This window comes from Hyla sarda, unplaced genomic scaffold, assembly GCF_029499605.1.
Source record: "Hyla sarda isolate aHylSar1 unplaced genomic scaffold, aHylSar1.hap1 scaffold_532, whole genome shotgun sequence".
NCBI lineage: Eukaryota > Metazoa > Chordata > Amphibia > Anura > Hylidae > Hyla > Hyla sarda.
Window position 1 is genome coordinate 58994 of NW_026610543.1, and position 25962 is coordinate 84955.

The 25962-nt window shown below is 50.5% G+C and overlaps 1 protein-coding gene across 1 annotated transcript in view; it reads right to left on the bottom strand.

Annotated features, from left to right (window-relative positions):
- Positions 1-11604: 11604 nt before the first annotated feature.
- LOC130338923 (cullin-9-like) overlaps positions 11605-25962 on the bottom strand; it is a gene marked incomplete at its 5' end in the record, with an annotated part of 154103 nt that continues 139745 nt past the window's right edge. Inside the window, 20 exon segments of the mRNA XM_056554028.1 lie at positions 11605-11738; positions 13131-13330; positions 14280-14394; positions 15499-15644; positions 15720-15900; positions 17732-17794; positions 17796-17834; positions 17836-17962; positions 18384-18541; positions 19744-19926; positions 20001-20035; positions 20038-20106; positions 20566-20734; positions 20736-20752; positions 20831-20964; positions 22316-22491; positions 22565-22669; positions 22771-22876; positions 22948-23083; positions 23086-23118. Coding sequence (XP_056410003.1) covers positions 11637-11738; positions 13131-13330; positions 14280-14394; positions 15499-15644; positions 15720-15900; positions 17732-17794; positions 17796-17834; positions 17836-17962; positions 18384-18541; positions 19744-19926; positions 20001-20035; positions 20038-20106; positions 20566-20734; positions 20736-20752; positions 20831-20964; positions 22316-22491; positions 22565-22669; positions 22771-22876; positions 22948-23083; positions 23086-23118 — 2294 coding nt within the window.

A 25962-nucleotide genomic window follows, 5' to 3' on the forward strand; every position in this document is an offset into this window, starting at 1 on the left:
ATGATTAGTATTGGTGAAGGATGGATACTTGGGAAGAAAGGAAGGAATCTTAAGAGAACCCTGTCCGAGCGAAAAGAAAGGTGGGGCTCCTCAGCAGAAAAAGCTTGCAATTCTCCTACTCTTTTGGCAGATGTTATAGCCAAAAGAAAAATGGTTTTAAAGGTAAGGTGTTTTAAGGAGACCTCCTCCAGAGGCTCAAAAGGCTGTAGACATAGTTGTCTTAGTACAAAAGAAAGATCCCAAGAAGCTATTGGCTGGACTATTTTCGGCCTAAGGCTACCCAGAGCTTTAACAAAATCCTTGATTTCCTGATGTTGAAATAGCTTTACCTGGAGGAAAGCTGAAAGAGCTGCTACTTGTACTCAGATAGTACTAGGTGATAGACCCTTATTGAACCCATCCTGTAAGAAGTCAAGAATTTGGGGTCTGGATGGGTTCGAAGGGTCTAAACTATACTTTGTGCCCCAGGTACAAAATACTTTTCTAATCCTTGTATAGGTTTTGTTTGTGGAAACACTCCTGGAGTGTGCCAGAGTATCTAGAACTCGCTCTGAAAATCCTCTAGATTTTAGACCGGACCTACTAACCTCCAGGCAGTTAGATGGAGAACCTTCAGATTGTGGCATACCTGAGAGCCTTGGTGTATTAGATCCCGATGTAGATGGAGCTCCCAATAAAACCCTTGACTCATGGTCATTAGAAGAGAGAACCAAGCTCTCTTCAGCCAGAATGGGATTATTGTTATTACTGCCGTCTGTTCCTGTCTAATTTTTGTCAGAACCCTTGGAACCATGGGTATTGGCGGAAATATATATGCCAGGCTGAACTGCCAAGGTATTGACATGGCATCTATGGCGAATGGCTGGTCCTCGGCATAGAGGGAGCAAAACCTCTGGACCTTGGTGTTTAGCCTGGTAGCCATAAGATCTATCTCCGGATATCCCCAAAGAGTTGTAATCTGTTGAAAAACGTCCTGGGACAAGGACCATTCTCAGGGAATTGTCATTTGTCGACTTAGGCGATCTGCTATTATATTCAGAGAACCTCTGATATGGACTGCTGATAACCTGGTTATCTTAGAAGTAGGCAAGATCTTAGGATGGGCAGAGTCCGATAGTAGGATTGGACATCTTGTACCACATTGTTTGTTGATATAAAACACTGCTGCCATGTTGTCTGTTTTGACGCGATCGGCTTTCCCGTAATGGAAATGTTCGAAGCGTTTTAGGGTGTAAAAAATAGCTCTCAACTCTCTGACATTGGAGGAGTACTGTTTCTCTATTGTCCATATTCCAGCCACCTTGCAGCCAGCAAGATGAGCATCCCAACCTGATCCTGAGGTGTCTGTGGTTAGAATTTGCCAAGTTGGTTCTACTACGGACATTCCATCCTTGAGATCTTCCCACCATAGGAGAGAGCGTCTGGTCGGGGCGGACAGGGAATGAAGAGTGTAAAGCCCTGATGTTGTTCTGTTCCAAGTCTGTAAGACTTCGGTTTGAAGTGGCCTGAGGTGCCACAGAGCCCAAGGCACAACGTCTGCCGAGGATGAGAGTAGACCGAGGAAACTCATAAGAGTTCTTAGGGTTACTAACCGCAGAACTTTGAGATGGAGAAACCCAATTAGGATACGTTCCTTCCTGTGTTCGGACAGGAATATCTTCATTCTGATGGAGTCTATAATGAACCCTAGGAATTGTCTTTTCGTAGCGGGTATAAGACATGACTTTTCTATGTTTATGAGCCACCCTAATTCTTTTAACAGAGAGAGGGTAACGTCTACGTGTCGTAGCAGCGATTGGTAAGAATTGGCTATGATCAACCAGTCATCGAGATATGGGACAACCTTTATTCCTTGTAACCGAAGAACGGCTGCTACCAAGGATATGACCTTGGTGAAGACAAATGGGGCAGTAGTTATTCCAAATGGTAGTACTCTGAATTGGAAATGATGAAGAGTTCCCTGAATGTATACAGCGATGCGTAGAAATAGTCTGTACGCTGGAAATATTGGAATTTGAAAATAAGCATCCTTTAGGTCTAGTGACGCCATATAATCTCCTTGAAATAGGAGAGGTCTGACTGACTTGATCGTTTCCATGTGAAAGGTTTTCTTTACTAAGAATTTGTTTAAATACCTGAGATCGATGATTAGGAGGGACTTGCCTGATGGTTTGGGAACCAAAAATACTGGGGAGTAAACTCCTGTTTCCATTTGAGAGGTTGGGACGGGCTCCAGGGCGGCTAAGGAAACGAGATCTAGAATGGAACTTTCCAGTAACGTCCTCTTGCACCATATCTAGTCTTCTTTCTGGGGGCAATATTAGACACAGTCTCTTTTATTTGTTGCATGGAACTTTCCACAAATTCTTTAACCCACACCACAACATCTTGGATAGTGGGTTCAGCTGACTCAGGGAGGCGAGGGCGACATGACGGACATATAGGGTAGTCATATGCGTCCGGAAGAGGGGTTTGGCAGTCTCTACAAGAATGATGTTTGCGCTTTTCAGCAGCTCTCCCCGAGGACTCCTTGCTCCCAGAATCCTGAGAAGACATCTATAACAATAATATTATATACTATAATATGTCCCTAAATAGTAGATAGGTGTGAGAAAATAACGTAAGGAACACTCTGGAAAGTTTACCTTTGGATGCAGGTATATAGCTTACAAAACTATATGCTGGCAGTAAGAAGAATCTCATGCATGCTCAGAAAGACCTATTGACAGAAACCAGCCAGCTTAAATAAGCCTGCACTGGCGCCAAAACTTAAGCCCCACCCCCAACAAACGCCCCCTTTAGAAATCGCAATATACCTACAAGAAAAACGGAAAAAAAAGTTTAGATTTCAGAGTCAAAATAACTAGTAATTGTACTCCGCTACATGCCCGGGCAGCAGCACACAAGAAAACAATACTCCGTAGTAACGGAGAAGAGAGGCGCGGAAGCCACGCCCCCTCTGACGTGCTCCATGTTTACCTCATTCTGACGTCTGCAGACAGAGAGGAGAAAACCCGGAAGTGTCAGCGCGCACGCCGCTAGTAGCGACATAAGGCGGCGTCCTGCTGATAGATCATCCTGGTGAGCACCGCAACGCCAGGGCTCTGACAGGGCAGACTGGCAGCGGGCGCATAGACCGGCGATCGCTGCTGGTGCCACCTACCATTTAAGATAATAAGCGCCGGAGTAAGTATAGACACGAGGGGGGGGGGGTGGAAGGAGAGGAATATACACAAAGATCCTTCAAACAGGACTGAATATACTCACTGTCCAGAAGGGGAGGAGCCCTTATATACCTTAGGGTGTTTTTTCCTTAATTATCATTAAAATTCCAAGGTCCTGCAAGCACTCAGGGGGATATGTTAACCCATTATTGTGCTGCTGGCAAGAAGCTAGGAAACACTGATCAATGCTGTGCTATGGCAGGCTGTAGTAATGGAACGTAGATAACACTGATCAATGCTGTTCTATGGCAGGCTGTAGTTATAGAGCACAGATAACACTGATCAATGCTGTGCTATGGCAGGCTGTAGTTATAGAGCACAGATAACACTGACCAATGCTGTTCTATGGCAGGCTGTATTAATGGAGCACCGATAACATTGATCAATGCTGTTCTATGGCAGGCTGTAGTAATGGAACGTAGATAACACTGATCAATGCTGTTCTATGGCAGGCTGTAGTAATAGAGTACAGATAACACTGACCAATGCTGTTCTATGGCAGGCTGTAGTAATGGAGTGCTGATAACACTGATCAATGCTGTTCTATGGCAGGCTGTAGTTATAGAGCACAGATAACACTGACCAATGCTGTTCTATGGCAGGCTGTAGTAATGGAGTACCGATAACATTGATCAATGCTGTTCTATGGCAGGCTGTAGTAATGGAACGTAGATAAAACTGATCAATGGTGTTCTATGGCAGGCTGTAGTTATAGAGCACAGATAACACTGATCAATGCTGTTCTATGGCAGGCTGTAGTAATGGAATGTAGATAACACTGTTCAATGCTGTTCTATGGCAGGCTGTAGTAATGGAACGTAGATAACACTGATCAATGCTGTTCTATGGCAGGCTGTAGTTATAGAGCACAGATAACACTGATCAATGCTGTTCTATGGCAGGCTGTAGTAATGGAGTGCTAATAACACTGATCAATGCTGTTCTATAGCAGGCTGTAGTAATGGAGCATAGATAACACTGATCAATGCAGTTTTATGGCAGGCTGTAGTAATGGAGCGTAGATAACACTGATCAATGCTGTTCTATGGGAGGCTTTAGTAATGGAGCGCAGATAACACTGCTCAATGCTGTACTATGGTAACATGTAGTAATGGAGCACCGATAACACTGATCAATGCTGTACTATAGCAGGCTGTTGTAATGGAGTTCAGATATCACTGATCAATGCTGTTCTATGGCAGACTGTAGTAATGGAATGTAGATAACACTGTTTAATGCTGTTCTATGGCAGGCTGTAGTTATAGAGCACCGATAACACTGATCAATGCTTTACTATAGCAGGCTGTTGTAATGGAGTTCAGATATCACTGATCAATGCTGTTCTATGGCGGGCTGTAGTAATGGAGCACCGATAACATTGATCAATGCTGTTCTATGGCAGGCTGTAGTAATGGAGTGCTAATAACACTGATCAATGCTGTTCTATGGCAGGCTGTAGTAATGGAACCTAGATAAAACTGATCAATGGTGTTCTATGGCAGGCTGTAGTTATAGAGCACAGATAACACTGATCAATGCTGTTCTATGACAGGCTGTAGTAATGGAGTGCTAATAACACTGATCAATTCTGTTCTATGGCAGGCTTTAGTAATGGAGCATAGATAACACTGATCAATGCAGTTCTATGGCAGGCTGGAGTAATGGAGCGTAGATAACACTGATCAATGCTTTGCTATTACAGGCTGTAGTAATGGAGCACTGATAACACTGATCAATGCTGTTCTATGGCAGCCTGTAGTAATGGAGCGCAGATAACACTGATCAATGCTGTTCTATGGCAGGCTGTAGTAATGGAGCATAGATGACACTGATCAATGCAGTTCTATGGCAGGCTGTAGTAATGGAGCATAGATAACACTGATCAATGCTTTGCTATGGCAGGCTGTAGTAATGGAGCACTGATAACACTGATCAATGCTGTACTATAGAACGCTGTTGTAATGGAGTTCAGATATCACTGATCAATGCTGTTCTATGGCAGGCTGTAATAATGGAGCACCAATAACACTGATCAATGCTGTTCTATTGCAGGCTGTAGTGATGGAGCGCAGATAACACTGATTAATGCTGTGCTATGGCAGGCTGTAGTAATAGAGCACAGATAACACTGATCAATGCTGTTCTATGGCAGGATGTAGTAATGGAACGTAGATAAAACTGATCAATGCTGTTTTATGGCAGGCTGTAGTTATAGAGCACAGATAACACTGACCAATGCTGTTCTATGGCAGGCTGTAGTAATGGAGCACCGATAACATTGATCAATGCTGTTCTATGGCAGGCTGTAGTAATGGAACGTAGATACAACTGATCAATGCTGTTGTATAGCAGGCTGTAGTAATGGAGCATAGATAACACTGATCAATGCAGTTTTATGGCCGGCTGTAGTAATGGAGCGTAGATAACACTGATCAATGCTGTTCTATGGGAGGCTTTAGTAATGGAGCGCAGATAACACTGATCAATGCTGTACTATGGTAGCATGTAGTAATGGAGCACCGATAACACTGATCAATGCTGTACTATAGCAGGCTGTTGTAATGGAGTTCAGATATCACTGATCAATGCTGTTCTATGGCAGGCTGTAGTTATAGAGCACAGATAACACTGATCAATGCTGTTCTATGGCAGGCTGTAGTTATAGAGCACAGATAACACTGATCAATGCTGTTCTATGGCAGGCTGTAGTAATGGAGCACCGATAACATTGATCAATGCTGTTCTATGGCAGACTGTAGTAATGGAACCTAGATAAAACCGATCAATGGTGTTCTATGGCAGGCTGTAGTTATAGAGCACAGATAACACTGATCAATGCTGTTCTATGGCAGACTGTACTAATGGAATGTAGATAACACTGTTCAATGCTGTTCTATGGAAGGCTGTAGTTATAGAGCACCGATAACACTGATCAATGCTGTACTATAGCAGGCTGTTGTAATGGAGTTCAGATATCACTGATCAATGCTGTTCTATGGCAGGCTGTAGTTATAGAGCACCGATAACATTGATCAATGCTGTTCTATGGCAGGCTGTAGTAATGGTACCTAGATAAAACTGATTAATGGTGTTCTATGGCAGGCTGTAGTTATAGAGCACAGATAACACTAATCAATGCTGTTCTATGGCAGGCTGTAGTAATGGAGCACCGATAACACTGATCAATGCTGTTCTATGGCAGGCTGTAGTAATGGAGCATAGATAACACTGATCAATGCTTTGCTATGGCAGGCTGTAGTAATGGAGCACTGATAACACTGATCAATGCTGTACTATAGAACGCTGTTGTAATGGAGTTCAGTTATCACTGATCAATGCTGTTCTATGGCAGACTGTAATAATGGAGCACCAATAACACTGATCAATGCTGTTCTATTGCAGGCTGTAGTTATAGAGCACAGATAACACTGATCAATGCTGTTCTATGGCAGGCTGTAGTAATGGAGCACCGATAACACTGGTCAATGCTGTTCTATGGCAGGCTGTAATAATGGAACGTAGATAACACTGATCAATGCTGTTCTATGGCAGGCTGTAGTTATAGAGCACAGATAACACTGATCAATGCTGTTCTATGGCAGGCTGTAGTAATGGAGTGCTAATAACACTGATCAATGCTGTTCTATAGCAGGCTGTAGTAATGGAGCATAGATAACATTGATCAATGCAGTTTTATGGCAGGCTGTAGTAATGGAGCGTAGGTAACACTGATCAATGCTGTTCTATGGGAGGCTTTAGTAATGGAGCACAGATAACACTGATCAATGCTGTACTATGGTAGCATGTAGTAATGAAGCACCGATAACACTGATCAATGCTGTACTATAGCAGGCTGTTGTAATGGAGTTCAGATATCACTGATCAATGCTGTTCTATGGCAGGCTGTAGTTATAGAGCACAGATAACACTGATCAATGCTGTTCTATGGCAGGCTGTAGTTATAGAGCACAGATAACACTGATCAATGCTGTTCTATGGCAGGCTGTAGTAATGGAGCACCGATAACATTGATCAATGCTGTTCTATGACAGACTGTAGTAATGGAACCTAGATAAAACTGATCAATGGTGTTCTATGGCAGGCTGTAGTTATAGAGCACCGATAACACTGATCAATGCTGTACTATAGCAGGCTGTTGTAATGGAGTTCAGATATCACTGATCAATGCTGTTCTATGGCAGGCTGTAGTTATAGAGCACCGATAACATTGATCAATGCTGTTCTATGGCAGGCTGTAGTAATGGGACCTAGATAAAACTGATCAATGGTGTTCTATGGCAGGCTGTAGTTATAGAGCACAGATAACACTGATCAATGCTGTTCTATGGCAGGCTGTAGTAATGGAGTGCTAATAACACTGATCAATGCTGTTCTATGGCAGGCTGTAGTAATGGAGCACCGATAACACTGATCAATGCAGTTCTATGGCAGGCTGTAGTAATGGAGCATATATAACACTGATCAATGCTTTGCTATGGCAGGCTGTAGTAATGGAGCACTGATAACACTGATCAATGCTGTGCTATGGTAGCATGTAGTAATGGAGCACCGATAACACTGATCAATGCTGTACTATAGAACGCTGTTGTAATGGAGTTCAGATATCACTGATCAATGCTGTTCTATGGCAGGCTGTAATAATGGAGCACCAATAACACTGATCAATGCTGTTCTATTGCAGGCTGTAGTGATGGAGCGCAGATAACACTGATTAATGCTGTTCTATGGCAGGCTGTAGTAATGGAGCATAGATAACACTGATCAATGCTATTCTAAGGCAGGCTGTAGTAATAAAACGTAGATAACACTGATCAAGGCTGTTCTATGGCATGCTGTAGTATTTGAGCGTAGATAACACTGATCATTACTACAGCCTGCTATAGCACAGCATTGGAGAGTAGATTACACTTATCAATGTCGTGTTATGGCAGGCTGTAGTAATCGAGCAACGATAACACTGATCAATGCTGTTCTATGGCAGGCTGTAGTAATGGAGCACCGATAACACTGTTCAATGCTGATCTATGGCAGGCTGTAGTAATGGAGTGTAGATAACACTGATCAATGCTGTTCTATGGCAGGCTGTAGTAATGGAGCACCGATAACACTGATCAATGCTGATCTATGGCAGGCTGTAGTAATGGAGCACCGATAACACTGATCAATGCTGATCTATGGCAGGCTGTAGTAATGGAGTGTAGATAACACTGATCAATGCTGTTCTATGGCAGGCTGTAGTAATGGAGCACCGATAACACTGATCAATGCTGATCTATGGCAGGCTGTAGTAATGGAGTGTAGATAACACTGATCAATGCTGATCTATGGCAGGCTGTAGTAATGGAGCACAGATAACACTGATCAATGCTGATCTATGGCAGGCTGTAGTAATGGAGCACAGATAACACTGATCAATGCTGATCTATGGCAGGCTGTAGTAATGGAGCATAGATAACACTGATCAATGCTGATCTATGGCAGGCTGTAGTAATGGAGCACAGATAACACTGATCAATGCTGATCTATGGCAGGCTGTAGTAATGGAGCACAGATAACACTGATCAATGCTGATCTATGGCAGGCTGTAGTAATGGAGCACAGATAACACTGATCAATGCTGATCTATGGCAGGCTGTAGTAATGGAGCATAGATAACACTGATCAATGCTGATCTATGGCAGGCTGTAGTAATGGAGCACAGATAACACTGATCAATGCTGATCTATGGCAGGCTGTAGTAATGGAGCACAGATAACACTGATCAATGCTGATCTATGGCAGGCTGTAGTAATGGAGCACAGATAACACTGATCAATGCTGATCTATGGCAGGCTGTAGTAATGGAGCACCGATAACACTGACACTCTACTCATATATATATAGCAGTCTCTTCCCTACAGTCCAGCCTCCTGTCTCCTCCTGATATATCACGCTCTATAATGAGAGAGAGCGCAGAGTGTACAGTGCGTGTATATATAAAGTCCAAAAATACAGCACCAGTCAGGTCATGGATTTTAGAAAAGCTGGGTTGTCTTTATTTTCACCACAATAATAGCAATGCTTGATAAAGGCTACTATCTCCGAAACGTTGCTACTGTTGTGGGGAAAGTAAAGACAACCCAGCTTTTCTAAGATCCATGACCTGACTGGTGCTGTATTTTTGGACCTTTTGTACATTTATCCTGGGCTGGCTGCGGTGCTGTCTCATACACCCGTCATATATATATATATATGAGCAGTCTCTTCCCTACAGCCCAGCTGTCTCCTCCTGATCCTCGATCACACTCTGCTCTACAGCTTGGAAAGTATAATATTATTAGGCTCAGTGGCCACAGAGAAAAGTGCAAGATTCCAGGATTATTTTAGTATATATAATAAAATGGAAAATTATAAAAAAAAAATCTTGAATATATTTTACATAAAAAAAAACTTTATTTAAACAATAGGTCATTTTATTAGGACACATTCCATATGTTACATCAGGGGTTAAATATAGAAGATATTGTGGGGGGGGGGTCACCTTCCGGGGGAGAATTATAACTTTACTGATAAATATATAACCAGACAAGATGGCCGCTCACTCAGTCTGTACCAGACAAGATGGCCGCTCACTCAGTCTGTACCAGACAAGATGGCCGCTCACTCAGTCTGTACCAGACAAGATGGCCGCTCACTCAGTCTGTACCAGACAAGATGGCCGCTCACTCAGTCTGTACCAGACAAGATGGCCGCTCACTCAGTCTGTACCAGACAAGATGGCCGCTCACTCAGTCTGTACCAGACAAGATGGCCGCTCACTCAGTCTGTACCAGACAAGATGGCCGCTCACTCAGTCTGTACCAGACAAGATGGCCGCTCACTCAGTCTGTACCAGACAAGATGGCCGCTCACTCAGTCTGTACCAGACAAGATGGCCGCTCACTCAGTCTGTACCAGACAAGATGGCCGCTCACTCAGTCTGTACCAGACAAGATGGCCGCTCACTCAGTCTGTACCAGACAAGATGGCCGCTCACTCAGTCTGTACCAGACAAGATGGCCGCTCACTCAGTCTGTACCAGACAAGATGGACGCTCACTCAGTCTGTACCAGACAAGATGGTCGCTCACTCAGTCTGTACCAGACAAGATGGCCGCTCACTCAGTCTGTACCAGACAAGATGGCCGCTCACTCAGTCTGTACCAGACAAGATGGCCGCTCACTCAGTCTGTACCAGACAAGATGGCCGCTTCACTCAGTCCTGTACCAGACAAGATGGCCGCTCACTGAGTCTGTACCAGACAAGATGGCCGCTCACTCAGTCTGTACCAGACAAGATGGCCGCTCACTCAGTCTGTACCAGACAAGATGCCGCTCACTCAGTCTGTACCAGATAAGATGGCCGCTCACTGAGTCTGTACCAGACAAGATGGCCGCTCACTGAGTCTGTACCAGACAAGATGGCGCTCACTCAGTCTGTACCAGACAAGATGGGCGCTCATCAGTCTGTACAGTCAGATGGCTCACTCAGTCTGTACCAGACAAGATGGCGCTCACTGAGTCTGTACCAGACAAGATGGCCGCTCACTGAGTCTGTACCAGACAGATGCGCTCACTCAGTCTGTACCAGACAAGATGGCCGCTCACTCAGTCTGTACCAGACAAGATGGCCGCTCATGAGTCTGTACAGACAAGGATCACTGGTCTGTACCAGACAAGATGGCCGCTCACTCAGTCTGTACAGACAAGATGGCCGCTCACTGAGTCTGTACCAGACAGATGGCCGCTCACTGAGTCTGTACCAGACAAGATGGCCGCTCACTTCAAGTCTGTACCAGACAGATGGCGCTCACTCAGTCTGTACCAGACAAGATGGCCGCTCACTCAGTCTGTACCAGACAAGATGGCCGCTCACTCAGTCTGTACCATCTGCAGGATCATTCCGGGCCTTGTACTGGGGTTGGCGCTGCTCATCCTAGTAACCCCTTCTTCACCAGTTCTTTGTAGATGCTTTCACCTCATCATGAAGTCTCCGCCCCCTCTGACAATGTCTGAGACTGGAAACAGGAAACACCAAAGGTGGAACACAAGAGAATGGCGACTACGGTCAGATGTGGAGTGTCCACAGGAGGTGAGAAGCCTTGGCTGGAGTCGTCCACCGGGGCGCTGTAACTGCTCACGATTTCTCCAGAGCCTTGAATGTGGTGAAGGTCGGCCGCTGCTCGGCACCGCTGCGATGTTGCTGCTGATTTTCGCACTTGACAGTATTCTGACACTTGAGGAGGGATCGGGTCATAGATTCTGACACTTGAGGGATCGGGGTCTAATATCTGCAGTAGAGGTCAGGGGGCACAGAACCAAGGTGGGCGGGGGGCTGCACCCTTATAGCACAGAATTAAGGATTGCCGGGTTTCTATAGATAACACCTTATATCTAGATGGTGCCCTACACAAGAGAGCACGCCAGGAACACACCATCCGCCGGGCGCAAGAGAGGGCCGCTCCTTCTGGTAGACCTACACATCACAAAAAAAATTGTCTACATGGAGGAGGAGTAAGGAATGCCTCCAGCCTGCACCCTCATCTCCTATGTGTTCACACCCCCGTTAGTACCCCCCCGTCTTCATGTGTCACACCCCCGTTAGTACCCCCGTGTCCCGTGTGGTCACACCCCCCGTTAGTAGCCACGTCTTCATGTGGTCACACCCCCGTTAGTAGCCCCGTCTTCATGTGGTCACACCCCCGTTAGTACCCCGTGTCCGTGTGGCTCACCCCCGTTAAGTACCCCGTGTTCCGTGTGGTCACACCCCCCGTTAGTAGCCCGTCTTCATGTGGTCACACCCCCGTTAGTACCCCCGTGTCCCGTGTGGTCACCCCCCCCCGTTAGTAGCCCCGTCTCCCGTGTGGTCACACCCCCGTTAGTACCCCCGTGTCCCGTGTGGTCACACCCCCGTTAGTAGCTCCGTCTTCAGGTGGTCACACCCCCGTTAGTACCCCCGTGTCCCCTGTGGTCACACCCCCGTTAGTAGCCCCGTCTCCCGTGTGGTCACACCCCTGTTAGTAGCCCCGTCTCCCGTGTGGTCACACCCCCCTTAGTAGCCCCAACTCCCGTGTGGTCACACCCCTGTTAGTACCCCCATCTCCCTTGTAGTCACCCCCCGTTAGTACCCTTGTCTCCCGTGTGGCCACACCCCCATTAGTCTCCCGTGTGGTCGCACCCCCATTAGTCACCCCGTGTGGTCACACCCCGTTAGTATCCCCATCTTTTGTGTGGTCGGTCACACCCCCATTAATACCCCCGTCTCCCATGTGGCCACACCCCCCATTAGTACCCCCATCTCCCGTGTGGTCACACCCCCGTTAGTACCTCATCTCCCATGTGGCCACACCCCCATTAGTATGCCCATCTCCCTTGTGGCCACACCCTCGTTAGTACCCCCATCTCCCATGTGGCCACCCCCCTGTTAGTATGCCTGTCTCCCTTGTGGTCACACACCCTTTAGTATCCCCGTCTCCCGTGTGGCCCCCCCCCCCCCCCCGTTAGTACCCCTGCCTCCCTTGTGGTTATACCCCCGTTAGTACCCCCGTCTCCCGTGTGGTCCCACCTCTGTTAGTACCTCCATCTCCCGTGTGGTCACACCCCCCTTTAGTCTCTCATGTGATCAAACCCCTGTTAGTACCCTCGTCTCCCTTGTGGTCACACCCCCTTTAGTACCCCGTCTCCCATGTGGCCACACCCCTGTTAGTCCCCCTGGCTCCCATGTGGTCACACCCCCGTTAGTCTCCCCGTGTGGTCACACCCCCATCTCCCGTGTGGTAACACCCTCATTAGTACCTCTTCTCCAGTGTTGGTGGTTGCCCCATCTGTATATCCCATTGTCCAGTTACCGTGGTTCTAAAGCACCTACCCTGACCAGCAGCCTGTCCATGTGGATCTCCCGCTCCTCCTCCATGACGCGCTCCAGCACATGGAGCAGGGCGTCTCTCCTCTTCTCCAGCTCGCAGATCAATTCCTCTGAAATTCTCCTGTCGCGCTGTCTGGGGAGGAAATCGTGGACCGTCTGTGACCCCAAGTTATGCAGGGCCGCTTCATTCACGTAAAGATGTCCTGAAACAGAGACAAGACGCCTGGAGTACAAGAGTGGTGTCCACGGGGCTCCGATACCTCTACACTAGAGGCCGCACTCCATGAGTGGTGTCCACGGGGCTCCGATACCTCTACACTAGAGGCCGCACTCCATGAGTGGTGTCCACGGGGCTCCGATACCTCTACACTAGAGGCCGCACTCCATGAGTGGTGTCCACGGGGCTCCGATACCTCTACACTAGAGGCCGCACTCCATGAGTGGTGTCCACGGGGCTCCGATACCTCTACACTAGAGGCCGCACTCCATGAGTGGTGTTCACAAGGCTCCGATACCTCTACACTAGAGGCCACACTCCATGAGTGATGTCCATGAGGCTCCGATACCTCTACACTAGAGGCCGCACTCTATGAGTGGTGTCCACGAGGCTCCGATACCTCTACACTAGAGGCCGCACTCTATGAGTGGTGTCCACGAGGCTCCGATACCTCTACACTAGAGGCCACACTCCATGAGTGATGTCCATGAGGCTCCGATACCTCTACACTAGAGGCCGCACTCTATGAGTGGTGTCCACGAGGCTCCGATACCTCTACACTAGAGGCCACACTCCATTAGTGGTGTCCACGAGGCTCTGATACCTCTACACTAGAGGCCACACTCCATGAGTGGTGTCCACGAGGCTCCGATACCTCTACACTAGAGGCCACACTCCATGAGTGGTGTCCACGAGGCTCCGATACCTCTACACTAGAGGTCACACTCCATGAGTGATGTCCATGAGGCTCCGATACCTCTACACTAGAGGCCACACTCCATTAGTGGTGTCCATGAGGCTCTGATACCTCTACACTAGGCCGTACAGCGCGACAGCGCCCTCCACAGGACGGCCACAGCCATGCATGAACATGTTATCGGTCACTGATACAAAGATGGCCGACACATTTCCACTGAATGGATCCTGATCCTTACCTGAGATCTCATGACGGGACAGGATCCCAGGATTGTGGGTGATGGAGTCTAATGAGGTGATGAGGAAAGATCCAGAGATCCCCGTCTGACGCTCCAAATCCTCTATGGAGACCTCCTGCCCAGAGAGAAAAGACGCTGGGAAACCACCGGAGGGGTACATACACACCCCACCGGAAGGGTACATACACACACACCCCACCGAAACCCCCCCCCCACCGCAGAGGCACATACAACCCCCCCGATCGGAGGGGCACATACAACCCCCCACTGGAGGGGAACATACACCCCACCCACCCCCTACCAGAGGGGGACATACACCCCCCCCCCACCAGAAGGGGACATACACCCCCCCCACCAGAGGGGGACATACACCCCCCCACCACCAGAGGAGGACATACAACCCCCCCACCAGAGGGGCACATGCAACCCCCCCACCAGGGGTGTGTGTGTGTTTATGTGCCCCTCCGGTGGGGGGGTTGTATGTGCCCCTCCAGTGTGGGGGGGGGGTGTATGTGCCCCTCTTGTGGGTGTGTGTGTATGTGCCCCTCCGGTGGTGGTGGGGGGTTGTATGTGCCCCTCCAGTGGGGGGGGGGGGTGTATGTGCCCCTCTGGTGGGTGTGTGTGTATGTGCCCCTCCGGTGGGGCACACACACTCCCACCGGAGGGGCACATACACCCCGCGCCCACCGGAGGGGCACAGACACACACCCACCCACAGGAGGGTCACACACACCCACCACTACAGGAGGGGCACATACACACACCCCCACCCACCCACAGGAGGGTCACACCCACCCACAAAGGAGGGGCACATACACACACCCACACAGGAGGGGCACATACACACACCCACACAGGAGGGGCACATACACACACTCACACAGGAGGGGCACATACACACACCCACACAGGAGGGGCACATACACACACCCCCACAGGAGGGGCACATACACACCCCACAGGAGGGGCACATACACACACCCACACAGGAGGGGCACATACACACCCCACAGGAGGGGCACATACACACCCCACAGGAGGGGCACATACACACACCCACACAGGAGGGGCACATACACACACCCACATAGGAGGGGCACATACACACACCCACATAGGAGGGGCACATACACACACCCACACAGGAGGGGCACATACACCCCCCCCCACATACACATTGCCCCAGATCGGGGGGGGGGGGGGGGTATACACCTCTCACCTGGTGCTGGTTGAAGAGCAGTAAGATGAACATCTGCAGGGTAGAGACTCGAAGTGTCAGGTCTCCATATTGGACCTCGGCGTTCCCCAACCAAGTCCACTGCAGCCGGCGAGACTGAGTGTGGGCGGAGCCCAGAACCGCCTGACCTGAGGAGGGCACACAAGAGACGGTCAGCACACATTTATGGGGGGTCAGTGCAGGGACACAGCCGCTCCCCTTACTTTTTATATAGAAGTCAGTGAAATGCTGTAGGGGGGCGCTGAGGGTCTCCGGAAAATACTTGGAGGGATCGTCCAGGTAGCAGAGAGAGGAGATCGACCAACACCGAGGAGAAAGCACCGAGATCTGCACCTCAGCATCGTCCACAACCTTGTCCTGGAGCACCGAGCTCTCCTCCATCACCTGGAGATAGAAGACAGGATGAGGACACCGAGGAGGACCCCTGAGAAGAGAGCGCAGCTGTGGAGGAGCCACCACCATACTGCAGCAATGTCCACAATGGATTTATCACTTCATCTCCTGCACCACAATCTCTTCTCCTCCTCCTCACCATCTCCTCCTGCTCTTCCTCCTATCCTCCTCCTCACCATCTCCTCCTGCTCTTCCTCCTATCCTCCTCCTCACCATCTCCTCCTGCTCTTCCTCCTATCCTCCTCCTCACAATCTCCTCCTCATCATCCTTCCCCTCACTATTACCATCTCCTCATCCTTACCATCCTCCTGCTCTTCTTCCTATCCTCCTCCTCCTTACCATCTCCTCCTCCTTATCCTCCTCTTCTTCTTCCTATCGTCAACCTCACCATCTCCTCCTATCCTCCTCCTCACCATCTCCTCCTATCCTCCTCCTCACCATCTCCTCCTGCTCTTCCTCCTATCCTCCTCCTCACAATCTCCTCCTTTCCTCCTCCTCACCATCCTTCCCCCTCACTATTACCATCTCCTCATCCTTACCATCCTCCTGCTCTTCTTCCCATCCTCCTCCTCACCATCTCCTCCTCCTCACCATCTCCTCCTCCTTATCCTCTTCTTCCTATCTTTCTCCTCCCCATCTCCTCCTCCTTATCCTCTTCTTCCTATCCTCCTACTCACCATTTCCTCCTCTTCTCCTGCTCTTCTTCCTATCCTCCTCCTCACCATCCTCTTCTCCTGCTCTTCTTCCTATCCTCCTCCTCAGCATCCTCTTCTCCTGCTCTTCTTCCTATCCTCCTCCTCACCATATCCTCCTCCTTATCTTGTTCTTCCCATCCTCCTCCTCCTTATCCTCTTCTTCCTATCCTCCTCCTCCTCACCATCTCCTCCTCCTTATCCTCTTCTTCCTATCCTCCTCCTCCTCACCATCTCCTCCTCCTTATCCTCTTCTTCCTATCCTCCTCCTCCTCACCATCTCCTCCTCCTTATCCTCTTCTTCCTATCCTCCTCCTCACCATCTCCTCCTCCTTATCCTCTTCTTCCTATCCTCCTCCTCACCATCCTCTTCACCTGTCCTTCTTCCTATTCTCCTCATAACCATTTCATCCTCCTTATCCACTTCTTCCTCTCCTCTCCTCCTCCTCTCCTGCTCTTCTTCTTATCCTCCTCCTTACCATCTTCTCCTCTTCCAATCCTCCTTCTCACCATCCTCTTCTCCTGCCCTTCTCCCTATCCTCCTCCTCCTCCTCACCATCTCCTCATCCTCCGCTTCCTATCCTCCTCCTCACATCCTCTTCTTCCAATCCTCCTCCTCACCATCTCCTCCTCATCCTCCTCCTCCTTATCTTCATCTTCCTATCCTCCTCCTCACAATCTAGTCCGCCTCACAATCTCCTCCTTCCCTGCTTTTCTTCCTATCCTCCTCATCATCTCCTCCTCCTCTTCCTTTCCTCCTTACCATCTCCTCCTCCTTATCCTCCTCCTCTTACTATTCTCTTCTTCTGCTCTTCTTCTTATCCTCTTCCTTACAATCTCCTCCTCCTTATTCTCTTCTTCCTGTCCTCCTCCTCACCATCTTCTTCTTCCTATCCTCCTCCTCACCATCTCCCCTTTCCTATCCTCCTCCTCACCATCTCCTCCTCCTCCTTATCCTCTTCTTCCTATCCTCCTCCTTACCATCCTCTTCTTCCTATCCTCCTCCTTACCATTCTCTTCTTCCTATCCTCCTCCTCCTCACCATCTTCTTCTTCCTATCCTCCTCCTCACCATCTCCTTCTTCCTATCCTCCTCCTCACCATTCTCTTCTTCCTATCCTCCTCCTCACCATCTCCTCCTCATCCTCCTCCTCCTCCTCTTCCTCCTCTGATAGGACTCCTCTATCGCGCTCCCTGCAGGCGGTACAGATGTTCCTCTCTCTGCAGATCTCTCGGCCTCCTGCAGGTTCTTCAGCATCTGTTGGGGGAAGCGGTTTGGGGAAACAAATCCGATGTGATCGACCACAGAGTTCTCCAGCCAGCAGGGTCCAAGGGAGAGGAGGCGGTCCGCCAGGTAATGCCTGCAACACAGAGCAGCTAGGAAAATGGGACAAGGAACCAGAAGGGCAGCGAGCGAGCAGGAGACTGGGAGCATGGAGGGGGCCACACGGTACAATGCATGGAGGGAGAAGGCGGCACGCTGCACAGAGGGAGATGGCGTCACACAGCACGGAGGGAGAAGGCGGCACGCTGCACGGAGGGAGATGGCTTCACGCAGCACGGAGGGAGAAGGCGGCACGCTGCATGGAGGGAGATGGTGGCACGCAGCATGGAGGGAGAAGGCGGCAGACGCAGCATGGAGAAGGCGGCACGCAGCATGGAGGGAGAAGGCGGCACGCAGCATGGAGGGAGAAGGCGGCACGCAGCATGGAGGGAGAAGGCGGCACGCAGCAGAGGGAGATGGCGGCACACAGCATCGTAGGAAGGTGGTAATTTCCTGACCTGTAGAAATGCTCGAAGGAATTGGCCAATTCCAGATCAGACAAGAAAAGAACAAAATCCAAGAATTCCCGGAGCTGCTCCAGGGATCGGAGATCAGCAGAATCCGCACGAATCGCAGTTATCAGCCGATCTATATAGCGAGCGAACTGCTCCGTCACCTGTAATATACAATCATCAGAGACATCACTACACAAGAGGAGGAGCCAGAGCAGGGGCCACAGACACCAGAGGGGTGGGGGAGGAGGCCACAGACACCAGAGGGGTGGGGGAGGAGGTCACAGACACCAGAGGGGTGGGGGAGGAGGTCACAGACACCAGAGGGGTGGGGGAGGAGGTCACAGACACCAGAGGGGTGGGGGAGGAGGCCACAGACACCAGAGGGGTGGGGGAGGAGGTCACAGACACCAGAGGGGTGGGGGAGGAGGCCACAGACACCAGAGGGGTGGGGGAGGAGTTCACAGACACCAGAGGGTGGGGGGAGGAGGTCACAGACACCAGAGGGGTGGGGGAGGAGGTCACAGACACCAGAGGGGTGGGGGAGGAGGTCACAGACACCAGAGAGGGGGGGGGGGGGAGGAGGTCACAGACACCAGAGGGGTGGGGGAGGAGGTCACAGACACCAGAGGGGTGGGGGAGGAGGTCACAGACACCAGAGGGGTGGGGGAGGAGGCCACAGACACCAGAGGGGTGGGGGAGGAGTTCACAGACACCAGAGGGGTGGGGAGGAGGTCACAGACACCAGAGGGGTGGGGGAGGAGGTCACAGACACCAGAGGGGTGGGGGAGGAGGTCACAGACACCAGAGGGGTGGGGGAGGAGGTCACAGACACCAGAGGGGTGGGGGAGGAGGTCACAGACACCAGAGGGGTGGGGGGGGGAGGTCACAGACTTCAGAGGGGTGGGGGGGGGAGGTCACAGACTTCAGAGGGGTGGGGGGGGGGGGAGGTCACAGACTTCAGAGGGGTGGGGGGGGGGGAGGTCACAGACTTCAGAGGGGTGGGGGGGGGGGAGGTCACAGACACCAGAGGGGTGGGGGGGGGGAGGTCACAGACACCAGAGGGGTGGGGGGGGGGGTCACAGACACCAGAGGGGTGGGGGGGGGAGGTCACAGACACCAGAGGGGTGGGGGGGGGAGGTCACAGACACCAGAGGGGTGGGGGAGGAGGTCACAGACACCAGAGGGGTGGGGGGGGGAGGTCACAGACACCAGAGGGGTGGGGGGGGGGGAGGTCACAGACACCAGAGGGGTGGGGGGGGGTCACAGACACCAGAGGGGTGGGGGGGAGGTCACAGACACCAGAGGGGTGGGGGGGGGAGGTCACAGACACCAGAGGGGTGGGGGGGGGAGGTCACAGACTCACGTGCAGCGCGGTCAGGAAGGACAGCTGTAACAGTCCCTCACAGAATCCCTGGCGCAGAGACAGTAAGAATCGCGTCTGTTGCCCAAACATCTCGTCCATGGCGCGTCTGAGGGCCCGGTACATGGAGCAGAATCGGGGAACCAGATCCACATCATTCCATGACATCTCCAGGAAGCGCTGCACCTGGTGGCCACAAGAGGAATTACACAGAGGAATGGTGAAGCCCCAATCCCTGACAACCCCAGAGCAGTCACTACCTGCTTCCAGACCACCCCCTGCCAGCACTGAGCGATCCGGCCAAACTGCTCCATCCGGAACCGGAGGGTCTCACCGAAGGACTGAGGGCGTCTCGACTCCTCCCATCTGAGAAGAGGAGCCAACCAGACGTCACAAGTGAGACGTGACCCTGACCCCTCCCTGCTTAATACATAGACTCCTCCCATAGTCACAGACTCCTCCCCATACTCACAGACTCCTCCCCATACTCACAGACCTCTTCCCCGCCTAATACACACAGACCCCCCTCCAATACACAGACCCCCTCCCCATACACAGACCCCTCCCCCACCACACACACAGACCCCTCCCCCACCTAATACACACAGACCCCTCCCCCATCTATTACACACAGACCCCTCCCCATACAGACCCCTCTTCCCCTCATACACACAGACCCCTCCCCCATCTATTACATACAGACCCCTCCCCCATCTATTACACACAGACCCCTCCCCATACAGACCCCTCTCCCCCTCATACACACAGACCCCTCCCCCATCTATTACACACAGACCCCCAACAGGTGAGGGGATTGTTACTCACTGGCTTTACTGGGGGGCTTTAGCTCGGCCGTGTCCAGGGGGCTTGTGTCCACATGGACCAGGAGATGGGTCAGTCTGCGGACCCGGGAGTTGAAGACAGAGGTTTTGGCTTTGGGGCGTCGCGCCCCCTGAATGTTCTCCAGGTAGCGGGTAAGAAGCCAGCTGAGGGGGGCTGACTCCTCCGGGGTCTGTAAGGGAACAGGAGGCCGAGAGGTGAGGGCCCGTCCAGGAGGTAAGAGCACATAGGGGCCCGGAAGGTTCTGTACCTGAGGTGGTGATGCTCCTCACCAAGGGGGATATCAGCGCCTCCCAACAGGTGCGGCCCAGAGCCTGAGCCGCCTCATCATCCGGCAGGAACCGATCGGCAAACTCCTGCTCATGTGACAAAGCGCGGTTCAACCTGCAATACAGTGGCCAATCAGTGAGGAGGTTAAGAACAGCTGCAGTAGGCTCAGGAGGAGGAGGACCCCAGGTGATCCCGCCCCTTCTACATGCTGAACAGCTGCAGTAGGCTCAGGAGGAGGAGGACCCCAGTGACCCCGCCCCTTCTACATGCTGAACAACTGCAGTAGGCTCAGGAGGAGGTGGACCCCAGGTGACTCCACCCTTCTCTGCCCCTTCTACCTGCTGAACATCTACAGTAGGTTCAGGAGGTGGACCCCAATTGACCCTGCCCCCTCTACCTGCTGAACAGCTGCAGTAGGCTTAGGAGGAGGTGGACCCCAGTTGACCCCACCCTTTCTCTGCCCCTTCTATCTGATGAACAGCTGCAGTAGGTTCAGGAGGTGGACCCCAGCTGACCTCGCCCCCTCTACCTGCTCAACAGCTGCAGTAGGCTCTGTAGGAGGGGACCCCAGGTGACCCACCCCCTTCTACCTGCTGAACAGCTGCAGTAGGTTCAGGAGGTGTACCCTAGGTGACCCCACCCTTTCTCGGCCCCCTTCTACCTGCTGAACAGCTGCAGTAGGCTCAGTAGGATGGGACCCCAAGTGACCCCACTCATTCTATATGCTGAACAGCTGCAGTAGGCTCAGTAGGATGGGACCCCAAGTGACCCCACTCATTCTATATGCTGAACAGCTGCAGTAGGCTCAGTAGGAGGGGACCACAGGTGACCCCACTCATTCTATATGCGGAACAGCTGCAGGCTCAGGAGGAGGAGGACCCCAGGTGACCCTGCCCCTTCTACATGCTGAACAGCTGCAGTAGGCTCAGGAGGAGGGGGACCCCAGGTGACCCCGCCCCTTCTACATGCTGAACAGCTGCAGTAGGCTCAGGAGAAGGGGGACCCCAGGTGACCCCGCCCCTTCTACATGCTGAACAGCTGCAGTAGGCTCAGGAGGAGGGGGACCCCAGGTGACCCCGCCCCTTCTACATGCTGAACAGCTGCAGTAGGCTCAGGAGAAGGGGGACCCCAGGTGACCCCACCCCTTCTACATGCTGAACAGCTGCAGTAGGCTCAGGAGGAGGGGGACCCCAGGTGACCCCACCCCTTCTACATGCTGAACAGCTGCAGTAGGCTCAGGAGGCGGATCACGGGTGACCCCTCCCCTTCTACATGCTGAACAGCTGCAGTAGGCTCAGTAGGATGGGACCCCAAGTGACCCCACTCATTCTATATGCTAAACAGCTGCAGTAGGCTCAGTAGGAGGGGACCCCAGGTGACCCCACCCTTTCTCGGCCCCCTTCTACCTGCTGAACATCTGCAGTAGGTTCAGGAGGTGGACCCCAGCTGACCCCGCCCCCTCTACCTGCTGAACAGCTGCAGTAGGCTCTCCTTCTTCTCGCAGATCTCCTGCCCCCAGCTGTGCGCTCGGCTGGTGTAGAAGAGGAACGTTCTCCGGCACAGCTGCTCCTTAAACACCGGCCAGAACGTCGGCTTAGGCCCCAAGACTTCCAGGCCCCGCACCCGCGTGTCAATACCGCCCTGCAGGGAGACAATGATGATGAGGGGGGCCGAGGTGGGAGCACAATGCAGTCACATGACCCTGCCGCATTACCTGCTGACACCGCTTAATCTTCACCTGAACCACCGGCCCCACCGGCCAGAAACGTGTGGTGTTCTCTAAGAGAACAACGCGGGAGGCGGAGCTAGAGATGTTCACCTGATCAGGAGCACAGGAAAACAATCCACATGAATACCAGTGACCCCTGACCCCAGGACCGCCCCCGATCATCCCTGCAGAGTCAGATTGTCAGGACTGACCGCGTTCAGCTCGGTGCTGATGTTGGACGAGGTTTCTCCGCCCATAACCAGGACCCGGGCCGGCATGTAACTGGAGTCTTCACTGGCCACGACCAGCACCAGCTGCCTGCAGGGGGCACAAACTTCTGTTATATCCACAGTCACCGCCTCCTCACCATTAATCACCCGATCACTCACCTGATCACCACTCCTCGGTGCATGAAGATGTTGATATAATGGGATCCGGTGCTGCCGCTCGATTCCCAGTAGGACTTGGGGTTCCCGTCCGTCAGTTTGTTGGCGCGATGAGGATTGGAGGAAACTTCCATCTTCTCCAACATTTGTCTTCTTTCACCTCCACGCTGGAGCCTGCAGAGAGGTGAACAACAGTCCATAGTTATATGCCCCGCCCCTCTGACACTAGAGCCCCACCACTGCCACTATAGAGCCCTGCCCCTCTGACACTATAGAGCCTCCACTCCAACACCATAGAGTTACACCCCTGCCACTATAGAGTGCCCACCCCTCTGACCCTATAGAGTCCCCACCCCTCTGACACTATAGCAGGGGTGTGGAAATTTTATAAAAAACTACTTGTCCACGGGACTAAAATGGAGCAAAATCTACTTGTCCCTCCTGACGATCCACTTGTCCGGCCAATTTTCACTTTTACGCTCTCGTTTTTTTCCTCCTCGCCCTATAATAGCCATAACTACCTACTATAATGATACCTACCTACTATATGATAACTACCTACTATAATGATACCTACCTACTATAATGATACCTACCTACTATAATGATAACTACCTACTATAATGATACCTACCTACTATAATGATACCTACCTACTATAATGATAACTACCTACTATAATGATAACTACCTACTATAATGATACCTACCTACTATAATGATACCTACCTACTATAATGATATCTACCTACTATAATGATAACTACCTACTATAATGATAACTACCTACTATAATGATACCTACCTACTATAATGATACCTACCTACTATAATGATACCTACCTACTATAATGATAACTACCTACTATAATGATAACTACCTACTATAATGATATCTACCTACTATAATGATAACTACCTACTATAATGATAACTACCTACTATAATGATACCTACCTACTATAATGATAACTACCTACTATAATGATAACTACCTACTATAAGGATACCTACCTACTATAATGATACCTACCTACTATAATGATACCTACCTACTATAATGATACCTACCTACTATAATGATAACTACCTACTATAATGATAACTACCTACTATAATGATAACTACCTACTATAATGATACCTACCTACTATAATGATACCTACCTACTATAATGATAACTACCTACTATAATGATATCTACCTACTATAATGATAACTACCTACTATAATAATATCTACCTACTATAATGATACCTACCTACTATAATGATAACTACCTACTATAATGATAACTACCTACTATAAGGATACCTACCTACTATAATGATACCTACCTACTATGATGATAACTACCTACTATAATGATAACTACCTACTATAATGACACCTTTTAATTTTTCAATAACATATTCTCCGAACCAAAAAAATAAAAAATATATATATATTAAGGGAAGTGAAACTGAAATAGTAAAAGATAATTTTGCAGATTTGGTGTTTTTCTTTTCTGCGCCATTTACCTTGTGGTTGAGGTAACATGTTAGTTTTATACTTTAGGCGCCTGATTACAGTAATACCAGATTTGTATCGTTTACGTCATGTTTTACTAATTCTGGACTTTTTCTAATTTTTTTAATTGCCATTTTTAACCCCTGTAGCTTTATTTTTTTTCCGCATACCAGGCTGTATGAGGGATCATTTTTTGCGCCATAATCAGTTTTTTGTATCGGTACCATCTTGGTATTGATCTGACTTTTTAATCGCTTTTTAACTTTTTTTTCTGGGATATTATAAAAATTGCAAATCTGTGGTTTGATATTTTCTTACATTTACCGTACGGGACACATAATGTTATTTTAATAGGTTGTACAATTACGCACGAAGCGATAACGAATATGTTTATTTTAATTATGTTTACATGTTTTTATATAGGAAAAGGGGGGTGATTTGAACTTTTAACATGGAAGGGGTTAATGCAGCGGTCTTCAAACTGTGGCCCTCCAGATGTTGCAAAACTACAACTCCCAGCATGCCCGGACAGCCAACGGCTGTCCTGGCATGCTGGGAATTGTAGTTTTGTAACATCTGGAGGGGCATAGTTTGAAGACCACTGGGTTAATGTGTCTTTCAAACTTTTATAAAAACTTTTTTATTTTATTTTTTTACACTTTATTAGACTTATGAGGAATCATTAGATTCCTCAGACAGATGAATAAAGTTCTATTGAACTCCATTGATCTGTGTGCTCTGTGATCCATTGATAGAGCCTGGTCCAGCCAGGATCTATCAATGACAGAGCCGGGACAGCAGGAAGCAGAGGTAAGTCCTCCGGCTACCTCTATAGTGGATCGCCCCCCTGCGATCGCGCTGCGGGGGGGCAATCCACCCCACTAGCCCACCAGGGAGCATTCACATCTCCCTTTAGACGCCGCTGTCAGCTTTGACAGCGGCGATCTAAAGGGTTAATAGCCAGCCGCGGCGATCGCTGCATGCTGGCTATTAGCGGCGGCCCCCGGCTACTGAGAACAGCCGGGGGCTGCAGAGTACGGAGCGGGCAGGAATCCCGAGCCCCCTCCATACTCCCCTGTGAGCACCGCATACAGTCTCCCCGTGCAGACGTGCGGGGAGTGGAGGCAGAGGACGCAGGTCTGCACGGGGATAAATAAGCCACGCCCCCTCATCTCCCCCCGCACATCTGCAGAGCAAGAAGCCACGCCCCCTCATCTCCCCCCGCACGTCTGCAGAGCAGGGGAGAGAAGACAAATACACAGCTTCTCATCTCCCCTGCTCTGCTTCGGAGGACACAGGCTGCAGAGTATGGAGCGGGCAGGAGTCGGGATCCCGCTCCATACAGACTGCAGATCCACCGCACTTGTCAGGTCCGGCCCTGCTTGCCCGAAGCCGAGCTAAGGGCCGGACAAATTCACCTGCCCGGCACCCAAAACTGCTAGTCCCGGGCGTCGGGCGATAGGAATTCCACATCCCTGTATAGAGCCCCACCCCTGCTACTATAGAGTC